General features: G+C 39.6%; 2 protein-coding genes across 4 annotated transcripts in view; one reads left to right on the top strand and one right to left on the bottom strand.

Moving 5' to 3' along the window:
- Window positions 1-7285, top strand: part of NLRC4 (NLR family CARD domain containing 4) — a 29519-nt gene extending 22234 nt beyond the window's left edge. Inside the window, 1 exon segment of the mRNA XM_037740765.1 lies at window positions 4992-7285. Within this exon segment, the coding sequence (XP_037596693.1) occupies window positions 4992-5284 (293 nt within the window). The 3' untranslated portion in view covers window positions 5285-7285.
- An 833-nt stretch (window positions 7286-8118) lies between these two features.
- Window positions 8119-11958, bottom strand: part of SLC30A6 (solute carrier family 30 member 6) — a 65333-nt gene continuing 61493 nt past the window's right edge. For all 3 annotated transcript variants that reach the window (XM_017534843.1, XM_017534844.1, XM_037740745.1), the window contains one exon: window positions 8119-9849. In XM_017534843.1, coding sequence (XP_017390332.1) covers window positions 9349-9849 — 501 coding nt within the window. In that variant the 3' untranslated portion in view covers window positions 8119-9348. The remainder of the gene's footprint in view (window positions 9850-11958) is intronic.

Genomic DNA, 11958 nt, shown 5'->3' with positions numbered 1-11958 from the left:
ATTTTTTGTATTTTTAGTAGAGACGGGGTTTCACCATGTTGACCAGGATGGTCTCGATCTCTTGACCTCGTGATCCACCCGCCTCGGCCTCCCAAAGTGCTGGGATTACAGGCCTGAGCCACCGCGCCCTGCTACATCATTTTATTGATTGTGCCTCTTGTTATTAGCTCCCTTATGTCAGTTTTTAAAGTTGCTCAAATCTCTTCCATTTTAAATAAAACTCTCCCTGAGTCCTATCTTCCTCCTTTGGTTATCACTCTATCTCTCCTCTCCGTCAAGGTAAAAGCTCTAAAATAAATTTTATGTACCCTTATGACATCTCTACTTCCTGACCATCTGTTACTTCCTACTCATTGCATTTGACTCTCCACACCCCTGCATGTGTCTGAATTTCAATAGACACTTTCAGAAGTGTTATTTATTTGATTCCTCTGCAGGAGTCCACACGGAGCACTCCCTTCTTTTCAAAACATTCTCTTGACCTCCATGTCACCTTGGCTACTTCTTAGTCTTCTTTTCAATGGCAATTCCTCTACCCAGATATTAAATGCTCCTAGTTTTCCTTAAAACTTGATCCTAGGCTCTCTGCTCTTCTTCCTCAGAGATTGTATTCAATCTCCAAGTTTTGCCATGTTTTGCTCTTGACTCCCATAATTTTGTTTCTTGTCTATCAGCAATCTGAGACTACAACATAAACATCATTACTAGCTCAGGTACCTATTTCACCTGTTTTGTTGTTTGGTTTTTTGAGATGGATTCTCCGTCTGTCTTCTAGGATGGAGTGCAATGGCGTGATCTTGGCTCACTGCAACCTACGCTTCCAGGGTTCAAGTGATTCTCCTGCCTTAGTCTTCTGAGTAGCTGGGATTATAGGTGCATGCCGCAACACCAGCTGATTTTTGTATTTTTAGTAGAGATGGGGTTTTACCATGTTGGCCAGGCTGGTCTCCAACTCTTGACCTCAAGTGATCTACCCACTTTGGCCTTCCAAAATGCTGAACTCCATTATCCAGCCTGTTCTTGAAAAGAGAGCTCATGCCTGTAATCTCAGCCCTTTTGGGAGGCTGAGGTAGGTGGATCACTTGAGGTCAGGAGTTCAAATCCAGTCTGGCCAACATGGTGAAAGCCCAGCTCTACTAAAAATATGAAAATTAGCTGGGCGTAGTTCACATACTTATAATCCCAGCTACATGGGAGGCTGAGTTGAGAGGATCACTTGAGCCAGGGGGGTGAAGGATGCAGTGAACTGAGATCACGCCACTGCACTCCACCCTGGGTGACAGAGCCAGACTCTGTCTCAAAAAACAAAAAAAAAAAAAAAAAAAAAAAAAGCCATTAGCCATCACAGATCCTATTCATGTTCTAGAAGCTCTATGTTAAATCCTGGGCCCAATCTTTCTGCTGTATAGATACTGCTATCTTATTTTTATTTTCCAAAACTTCACAGCATCTTATTGTTGTTGAGTAGATGCAGTCTATTGAAAAACTTAGGATCTCTGGAAAACTTAGAAGTTTGCTTTTTCTTGTTTTCTATAGTGCCTCATTTCTTTGGGAGTTGTTTGGCTTTTAGTCTCTGTCTTCCTTGTTGGAGGCTGTTCTCAAATGTCTGGTAATCCTGTACTGTTCTCTTCACATTTGAGAGTCAGACACAAGATGTTAGGAAGTTCTGTGTATCTGAAGGAGGGGGTGACTTTTTGACAGGCTAGCTTTACTAGGGGAGATTAGGCAAGCAAAATGGCCCCTTCTTTGTAGGGCCTTTTCCTGGGGGCAGTTCCATTTCTCCTAAGAAGAATCCTCTAGTCTTCTTCCTTAAGCATATAAGCCCCACTGCAGTGTTCTGGGAACAAAGTGGAGTGGGAAAGGCTATTGCTTTTGTGTGCTTCTAGGGCACCCTGACCTACCCATAGCACCCACCACCCATCTAATTACTTGATAACGTATGTCTTCACACTATTTCATAAGCCCAATGAGACAGGGACCACATCTGTCATTTGTACATATCCCCATCACCCAGGATAATCCGCAGTACATAGTAACACTAAGAAATGGTGCTGAATGAATAAATGGCGAGAGCTCTGGTGCTGGTTCAGGTGAACTACAGGACAATACAAACAAGAGTTGTGTTTGGGATACAGGAACCCCCAAGAATCAGAACTCTTCTATCCAGAGCATTGAGATTTTTCCTGGAATTCCAATCAAGGCATTTGCACTCTCCACAGCTTACATACAGCCTATGGCTCTATAAATGTCATGGATTCCGTTTCTCTCAGGTCTAGTCTGTTCCTCATAAGCGCTGCAGATTAAATGAACAAAAGGCATGCCCTTAGGTTATGACAAATGTTGTTTGTTCTTGGCTCCTGCACTTGCACACATTCTAATAATTATCTAAGAAACTCTCTTCAATTGATGATGTTAAGATTATGCCTTAGTAGATAACCAGTATAAACTGCTCACTCTCTGACGGTGGAATGGGCTTTAAATTCTTCTTAAATTCCTTTTAGGTGGTGAAAATATGTTCTGCTAGCTAAGAAGGAGAAACAAATTTGATCTTTGGGGAAGGAGCCTTAAATAGACACACAACTGGCAACCAGCATTTTGACTGAGTGCATATCATGCTGGGAAGCATATGGAGAAGGGGCAAAGGCAGAAAGGAAACAAACATAGATGTAAGAGAGCAGGGAGAAAGCCACCCCTTCAAGAAATAGAGGAGTAGGAAGGGAGGGGAATGCAAGGACCTATGTACTAGTTGGGCTGGGCACAGGCTAAGCTGCAATAACAGAGATCCAACTATACTGTGGCTTACAGAAGGTAGAACTTGATTCTCTCTTATTTAACAGTCCAGAAATGAGCAGTCCAGGAAGGTGGAGTGGCTTTGCTCTGTGCAGTCTTTCAGATCCAGACATCAACTTTTTTTTTTTACTCCTCTATTCCTTAGAGTATTATTTTTGACTTCATGGCTATAGCTAGGTCACTGCCCTGTGAGCATTTCAACCTAGTAGAAGGGGGGAAATTGGAAAAGTGATGTGGAAGTTGCACACATCACTTTTGCCTATACTTCCTTGGCAAAAATTTAGCACCACCTAATAGCAAGGGAGGCTGGGATATGAGTGGCCATATGCTCAAATAAAACTCTATAACTATAGAATAAGGGGAGACAGGTTTGGGAACAATTAGCAGTCCATCTCACTTTTCAAATAAATAAAAGCCGGAAAAGAAGGCCCAAAGATGGTGTCAGTCACACTGACCATGGGTACGAGACATGAAGGCAGAACACAGTGAATCATCTCCTTACCTGGTTTTGCCCACTTCAGCTGCTAGCATCTTGACTAGTCAGGCACGGTCAGTCATTTCAGGTATCTGTAAAGAAGAACCTAAAGAGCTTTCAAACTCAAGACCTTATGATAGTGATGAAAGCATTGGCTGACATTGACTAAAGACAGAATCTAGAATGTACTTAGTTGCACTGAACAAACTACACAAGGCCATGCAGTGACATCAGGCACCAAACTCACAGACCTCCTCACTACGTAGCTGGTAAACACCCTTACTAAAAGTGGGTAAGGATACAGTTTCAGTGCATAACTAGGTTGACCTCACCCATGTAAGCTGGTCAGATAAGATTGTCCATTTCTGTCATCAAGCCCTCATTACTGTTAGCAGATAGCTTTTAATCTTTGCTTGTTAACATTAAGATTGTACAGCACTGAACCTTTCTTTCTTTAACAAACTCTTTAGTGGTCTTCTCCCTGAGACAATGGAAGGGGACTTTTAAAACCTCTTTTCCTACTTGGAACCCAAACTGAATCATGGATCCTCATTGCCATAAGCGTCAGTTTCTAGAACATTATCTAATATTATACATCTCCCAAGAAACATAAGTTTAATATAAAACAAATTAAACCTCCAAAGTTGGGTGAAGTACACTAAAACTAACATCAGCTCAGATGAGCTGAGTAATGTGGATTGATAAGCCAGGCTTACATCTTCTGCAATTTGTGTGTGATACTCTGGAGTACAAACATGTAAGTAATAGAGTTCCGTTGTCCAGTCTGCCTGACTGTCCACTCTGTACTTCAAGGCGAACTTAGTCATCCAGAAAAGGCCAGGAAGGTGGGTAGGGCTAATGCTTTGCACAGTTTAATATGCATAATTAACATGGAGCTAGCTTTGTGAAATCCTAATGTTGTATACTGACCAATATGAATGATAGTACATGACCTGAAAGGTATTTTTTTATTGCAAGACTCACTTGAGTTCCAGTACCACCTAAACTGGTAACATGGTACAAAGAATGAACACTAAATTATTTGTGTGTATACACACACACACAAACATATATATGTGTGTGTATACATTCTTTGTCTATCAGAAAGACAGGATATCCACCCACCCTCTGTAGGAAATACTTTAGGTGCCCTATTCTGTAAGGAATGGAGGAACTTCCTGAAGAGGTTATAAACAAATAGATAAACAAATAGATAAACAAAAACACCCAAATCTTTAGATACTGAAGGAGGCTCACTTACTCAAGTTTAGAGTTAGGAACATACCCAAAGAAACAACAGTTAGGTAGCGTTTACTTCTTCAGAAGAGGAAACGACCTTGTATTGCCAAAGATTGACTCCAGTTTCGAAAACAAGTACTTAATATTTAACAGCATCTCTCACACATCAATTTTAAACCAAGCTTCCATTTCCTAGGAATCAGGAAAAGGGAAAAAAATGGAATTCATGTACATATTATTGCTACTTCACTACGAATCACTTTATCAGATTCCCTTATGCTCTAGGAAAAATATCTGTAAATATAATAGACCATATTTATAATGACTGCCCTAGCTATAGAGAATTAATAATTTCTTTCTGAGGCAAAGCACTGGTTCAAACATGGCCATTTCAAAGTGAAAAAAGTATGTAAAATAAATGTAGAACCCATGTCTCTTTTTTTAAAAAAGTTTTTCTTCCAACTAATATACTTACTTCTTCACCCAGGTGCATTTTTTGAATAGAACCCTCTGAAAAACTTCCAGCAGTTGAACTTGGCAGGAAATTGTGTGAGCAGTGATGGATGGCTTTCCTTTATGGATGTATTTGAGAATGTTAAGCAATTAGTGTTTTTTGACTTCAGTACTAAAGAATTTCTACCTGATGCAGCATTAGTCAGAAAACTTAGCCATGTGTTATCCAAGTTAACTTTTCTGCAAGAAGCTAGGCTTGTTGGGTGGCAATTTGATGATGATGATCTCAGTCTTATTAAAGGTGCTTTTAAACTAGTAACTGTTTAAATAAAGTGTACCCAAAGCCATTAAGTGCTCTGGGACCCCATTACTTTAAGCCTGGTAGTTAAAAAGAATCTTGCAAAAGGATGCCAAAGAAGGAAGTGGAAAGAAATTTAATTAGATGATACATGCAATAGTTTTGTGTCTTAGCTTTCCTGCTAGGGTTATCAGCTCCTTGAAGGAACTCTTGTTCATCTTTGTGTTACTTTTGGTCTGGGTTACACCAGCTGGTATACTGAATGCATATTAACTTAGTATAGTGCCTGGCATGTAACAGATTCTCAACAAATATTTGCTGAATATGAGACAATAAATAGCTACTGAATAAAGAAACAAGGATTATTTAAAATCAGAGAGAAAACTCCATATATGTTCTTTAATCCAAACAGTTTAATTCAAACAATCTGGAATGTAAAAAGCACTTTCTCATATTAGAAGGAGATCAGACTCCCAAAAAAGATCAGGATTCTTTAGTCAAGCAAAAATTGGCAGTTAACAAACAGCTAAATCAGAGGCTTAAAATTCAGGTCCTCTCCAGTATCTGCTAAGTTATGTGTAATTCCAAACATGACATTAGAGATTAAAGAAGAAAGAGAAAATGTTTCCCATTCTTTTGTACTTTATATAAATTAAGGGTACCCTGCCCTAATCTTTTTTCCAACACTTCCCCAAATAACCCTTCCCTACAAAGAAAGAAGTCTAAGAAAACTCTCTAAACATATTTAAGTAGAGGCAAGCCTGAAAAAAATGCAAAAACCTAAACGGTGTTAGCCTGTGGTTCACCTATGTTCATGGCACCTCAAATTAATGGCTTGGGTGTTGGTGCAGGGAACACTTGGTCTGTATATTGAGGTAGTCACTAGAAAAAATTCTGGGCACAACATCTGTTTAGCAATTGGGGACATATAAATATGTTATCCATAACGTTTTGGAGCCGATATTTTACAGATCAACGAATTATTCCTCTCCCTAACTTTACAGATGAGCAAGTGTAAACGATTTGCCCATGGGTTACAAAACGACTTCCTTACACAGTGGCAGCATCAGAACTGAAATTCAGGTCTTTTGCCTCCTAGTGCAGTGTTTTCCCATTACAATACAGTGACTTTGTAAAGCAGGATTAATTACACTTCACGGAGTTTACATCTTAATCACAAACTACGGGCCAAATACTTAAATTGAACTTCTTTCTTTGTCTAGCTTCAAGTGATTCGGTGGCAAGATATACTAGTGAGTCTACTGCCTATAGGCCTATGCTGGGTGAGTTCCTTATTTTTATATCCAGAAGTTAGTCAGAGCTTGGCAAGTAAGACTTCTATATATAATAATGCATGGGCCAATGTCTCCTGTAACATCTTACATTCAGGAAGCAGGGCCAATTCTTTCATAACCCACAGGTAACTGTCCTTTCTCAAACAGTGTAGGTGGGTATTAAAGCACCTTTGGTGGGATAGCTGCACAGGTGTTATTTCTGAATTGGTGTTGAGGAAGTAGGCATAAAACCTCATACAGAACTGCGTTTGGTACCTAAACACTTTTAAAATCCCATGGGGAAGAATGGGATGGCAGCACATACCTCTTAACCATAACTCAGGATATGGCAGTTCAGATTTCATGCATGACCCTAATTCACACTTAGATGAGATCAATGAAGGAAGAATCATCCTGTAATAGTAGACCAATAACAGATAGCGTAATAGTTAGAGAATATAAGACAAAGGACAAGGAAGAGGTTGCCTTATTACATTTTACAAAGTATCATTTTCCCCAGTAGTCAAGGGAGCATGGGCTGTATTTCTTCAGCAGGTCACATGCCTGAACAGGGTTGCAGATGTCAAAGACAGTGACCAAATCCTCACTAAGTAAAAGGTATTTAGGATATGGACATTTATACCACAGATGACAATTCTGCTTGACAGAGACGGCTTCTTGGATGTTTTTAATCCACGGTGAAGAAAGTGTTGCTCCTATTTGAAAGTGGATGAGTTGACTGAAGAAACTGTTGCAGATTATAGAAAAACAAAAATCTTCTCTAGATAGCTGGCTGATGGCTGGGAAAGTCATAAATCTCCAGGAGCACTGGATTTCAGGAAAGTTGAGTCCATTGTCAAAATCCCTTTTTAACACTGTTATAGAATGAATAATAAAATAAAACAGTAACAAAAAACCCTCATAGGTCATGTGTGACTGCTGCTTGTTCTACTTTTTGGAAGTAATACTAGCCACATTAGAAAGTCCTTAAACTCTGCATTTGGGGCTGAGCATGGTGGCTCACGCCTGTGATCCCAGCACTTTGGGAGGCTGAGGCTGGTGGATCACCTGAGGTCAGGAGTTCAAGACCAGCCTGGCCAACATGGAGAAACTCCGTCTCTACTAAAAATACAAAAATTTAGCTGGATGTGGTGGTGCATGCCTGTAATCCCAGCTACTCGGAGGCTTAGGCAGAAGAATCACTTGAACCTATGAGGCAGAGGTTGCGGTGGGCCGAGATCATGCCATTGCACTCCAGCCTGGGCCATAAGAGCGAAATTCCATCTCAAAAAACAAACAAACAAACAAACAAAAAACAAAAAAACTAAAAACTCCACAAAACTCTGCATTTGGAAAACAACTAAAAAATAACATAATATACATAATTCTTGTACTTCATCACAGTTAACAATTTCCTATTTTTGACAAAGCAAAACAAAAGCTAGAAACTGCCCACTGCAGACCTAACAATGCTATATTCTATAATCTAAGGTCCATTATGCTTTGATAAAATTATACTATGTATACTCAAATTCTTTGTGTAACTTGAAAAGACATTGAATTCCATAATATATATGGAACTCCATGTGTTTTGGTAATATATTTGATGTATTTTGTTAATAAAATAAATTAAAAAGTCAATCAATGTAAATATGGCAGAAAAGATAAATTCATTATGTCAGTATTTGATTAAATGTAATACAGAAAATTGGGATTCTTTCACTGCAAATCACCAAAAATTGGGTGTCACTTAATTAAAATAAAACACTGAGAGCCATTTACAGACTATTTACAAATGTACTGAAATTTTTAAATGAGAGAAACTTTAACAAAAACCTTGATGATTTAAAAATTCAAATTGTGCTACATAGACTGTATTCCAAAATTGCTGCTAAAAAATTTGCTTTTAGGTTACAAGACATAATTCAGGAGACCCTCAAAGAAAAATGTAGCAATTAAGTTTGGAAAAGCTATAAAAGAGACTTTTACATTTTGAATAGACACTCTTCCCTTTCCCAAAATGTGTATTAGTCTAGAAGCATGTTTATAAATTTCACTAAAGAAAACAGCCAGGTGCGGTGGGCTCACACCCAATCCCAGCACTTTGGGAGGCTAAGGCGGGTAGATCACAAGATCAGGAGTTTGAGAAGAGCTTGGCCAACATGGTAAAACCCCCCATCTCTACTAAAAATACAAAAATTAGCCAGGCGTGGCGGCAGGCACCTGTAATCACAGCTACTCGGGAAGCTGAGGCAGGAGAATCGCTTGAACCTGGAAGGCGGAGGGTGCAGTGAGCCCAGATGGCACCACTGCACTCCAGCCTAGGTGATAGAGTGAGACTCCATCTCAAAAAATTAAACAAAAACTAAGGAAACCTTAATAAACTATCGCCTTAAATTAATAATAATGGATTGGCTGGGCACCACGCACAGCAAGACTCGTCTCAGGGAAAAAAAAAAAAAAAAAAAGAGAGATATCGTATTCTTAGTAATGTGACAGATCCATTCCATCAAGTGGCTTTTATAAAGGTAAGGTCATATCACACTGCAGTCAACTACAAAACCAAAGATACCAAAATCCAAATTTAAAGAAACACATTTCTAAAGGAAGCCTATTTAAAGACTTTAACATTTATGAGGATTTCAATGTCGCAAGTACATTTTACAAAAATATAGTTTCATAGGTTTCATGAAATGTGAACAAGCTTACTGTTACCTAACATCTAGAGTAAATGATTAAACAGTCAATGCAAACTTGGATTACTAAATAAATTGGAAGCCACAGAGACAATATTCCTCATAAAAATAAGTTAGAGTCCATCATGGTCTTGGTTGTCCAATTCTATTATTAGTTCCATATCTACTTGGTATATTTGTAAAACCAGTCCTCAATCCTTGAGTTGCTCCAATTCCTGGAACTCCAAGTCCTTGATTAAGCATGCTGCTATAAGGTGTGTGTCCATGATTAAGACCAAAACCATAAGGCCTTGTTTGTGTGTTTAGAAGAATAACTGGGTTCACATTTTTCCCAGGAGTGTTAAATGAAAATTCTGGAGGTGGACTACTAGGTTTAGCAGGAGTTGATGTAACTGGGTTCAAATCATCAGTACCCTTTAAAAGAGGCATTGGGATTATGTGATGATCTGAAAAATTGAGGACATTGGCTGCAACAGGCCCAGACAATAAGGCAGGCCTAATCCAGTCATCCTTAAAAATTTGAACAGTCAGAGTAGACACCAGAGTGTACAGTCTGTTGGTCACATGAGCAAGAACCATTTGTTCGTTTGCATCTCGTCGAATTCTTACATGCACTGATCCAGCCTAAAAGGGGCAAAATCATAAGAGAGATTGCTTAGAATTATAAGGAAAATTCCATTAGAAACAAATATTTTATTTATGATTTGGTAAGTTCTTGGCATTTTATCTGAAAGAAAAAGCTTAATGTTATTTCTTAAAGACTACTTGCTGGTGATTATCATTGCAATGAGTTAAAGAAATAATTTGTGACTCTTTAAACTACAAAAAAGGAAAATCCATGTGCAATCAAGATGGCATGTTATAATACAAGGAAGAATATAAATGAAGCATATGAAAAATACAATGGAAGAGCTGAAAAGGTAGGTATTTCAAAAAATGAAGACATGCATTCCACACTGAGGGAAAAGCAATTAAAATGTATGGCATACTTGGTAAGAATAAGCAATAATACTAATATAAAAAGAAGTCCTGGCTGGGCTCAGTGGTTCACATCTGTAATCACAGCACTTTGGGAGGCTGAGGTGGGCAGATCACCTGAGGTCAGGAGTTTGAGACCAGCCTGGCCAACATGTTAAAACTATGTCTCCACTAAAAATATAAAAAATTAGCCAGGCATAGTGATGCATGCCTGTAATCCCAGATATTCGGGAGGCTGAGGCAGGAGAGCTGCTTGAACCCGGGAGGCAGAGGTTGCAGTGAGCCGAGATCACACCACTGTACTCCAGCCTGAGTGACAGAGTGAGATCCCGTCTTGAATTAAAAAAAAGAAAGAGGCCGGGCGCGGTGGCTCAAGCCTGTAATCCCAGCACTTTGGGAGGCCGAGGCGGGTGGATCACGAGGTCAAGAGATCGAGACCATCCTGGTCAACATGGTGAAACCCCGTCTCTACTAAAAATACAAAAAATTAGCTGGGCATGGTGGTGCGTGCCTGTAATCCCAGCTACTCAGGAGGCTGAGGCAGGAGAATTGCCTGAACCCAGGAGGCGGAGGTTGCGGTGAGCCGAGATCGCGCCATTGCACTCCAGCCTGGGTAACAAGAGCGAAACTCCGTCCCAAAAAAAAAAAAAAAAAAGAAAGAAAGAAAAAAAAGAAAAAAAAAAAAAAAAAGAAAGAAAGAAAAAAAAGAAGTCCAAGTATTTCAGGGGGCAGAAGAAGAAGAGAAAAGAGGGAGAGAAGGAAGAGAGGAAGGAAAAAAGAGAGGGAGAAACAGAGAAAGGGAAGAAGGAAAAAGAGAAATGATAGGTAGGTAATAAGGTTAAAAAGAGGCTACCAGAGGACTCTAAAGTGATAAGGAGTTTTTATTTAACAGCAGCAACCAAACAGAAATAAAATAATCAGAGTTCAGAAAAACTGTAGGTATGGATGACTAGTAATCAGGTAGGAAAAAACTGCAACAATCTAGATTAGAAATGAGGAGAACTGCCAGGTGCAGTGGCTCATGCCTGTAACTCCAGCACTTTGGGAGACCAAGGCAGGTGGATCACCTGAGGTCAGGAGTTCGAGACCAGCCTGGCCAACATGGTGAAACCCCATCTCTACTAAAAATACAAAAATTAGCTGGGCATGGTGGCATGCACCTGTAATCCCAACTACTTGGGAGGCTGAGGCAGGAGAATCGCTTGAACCCGGGAAGTGGACATTGCAGTGAGCAGAGATCATGCCACTGCACTCCAGTGTGGGTGACAGAGCAAGACTTCATCTCAGAAAACAAAACAAAAGAAATGAGGAGAACTGAACTAGGACAATAGTGGAATCAAAAAGGGACAAATAGATACATCATATTCCGGGGGCAGAAATGGAAGGACCAGATACCCAACTGGAAATAAAGGATGACGGAGATTGACTCATCAAAGATGATCTCAGGGTTTCTAAGGGATACAGAGCATCAGGCATTACAATGAGGGTTAGAAGTATATTTGTTTACTTGAAAAAGTGTTTACCATAAATTATGGGGTTTTTTTTAGTTAAGTTTTTTTGTTTTCTTTGTAAAGATGAGGTCTCACCATGTTGCTCAGGCTGGTCTCGAACTCCTAGGTTCAAGCGATCCGCCTGCCTCAGGCTACCACAGGGCTGGGATTATAGGTGTAAGCCACCATGCCTGGCCCATAAACTATGTTTTTAAAGTAGATAATACTACAGTAGGTACAGCAAATGATCCTGTTTTGGTACACA

Source organism: Cebus imitator, unplaced genomic scaffold (assembly GCF_001604975.1).
Source record: "Cebus imitator isolate Cc_AM_T3 unplaced genomic scaffold, Cebus_imitator-1.0 Scaffold88, whole genome shotgun sequence".
In the NCBI taxonomy this organism is placed as follows: Eukaryota; Metazoa; Chordata; class Mammalia; order Primates; family Cebidae; genus Cebus; species Cebus imitator.
Note: the sequence above shows the minus strand (reverse complement) of the source record. Positions and strands in the feature narration are given on the sequence as shown.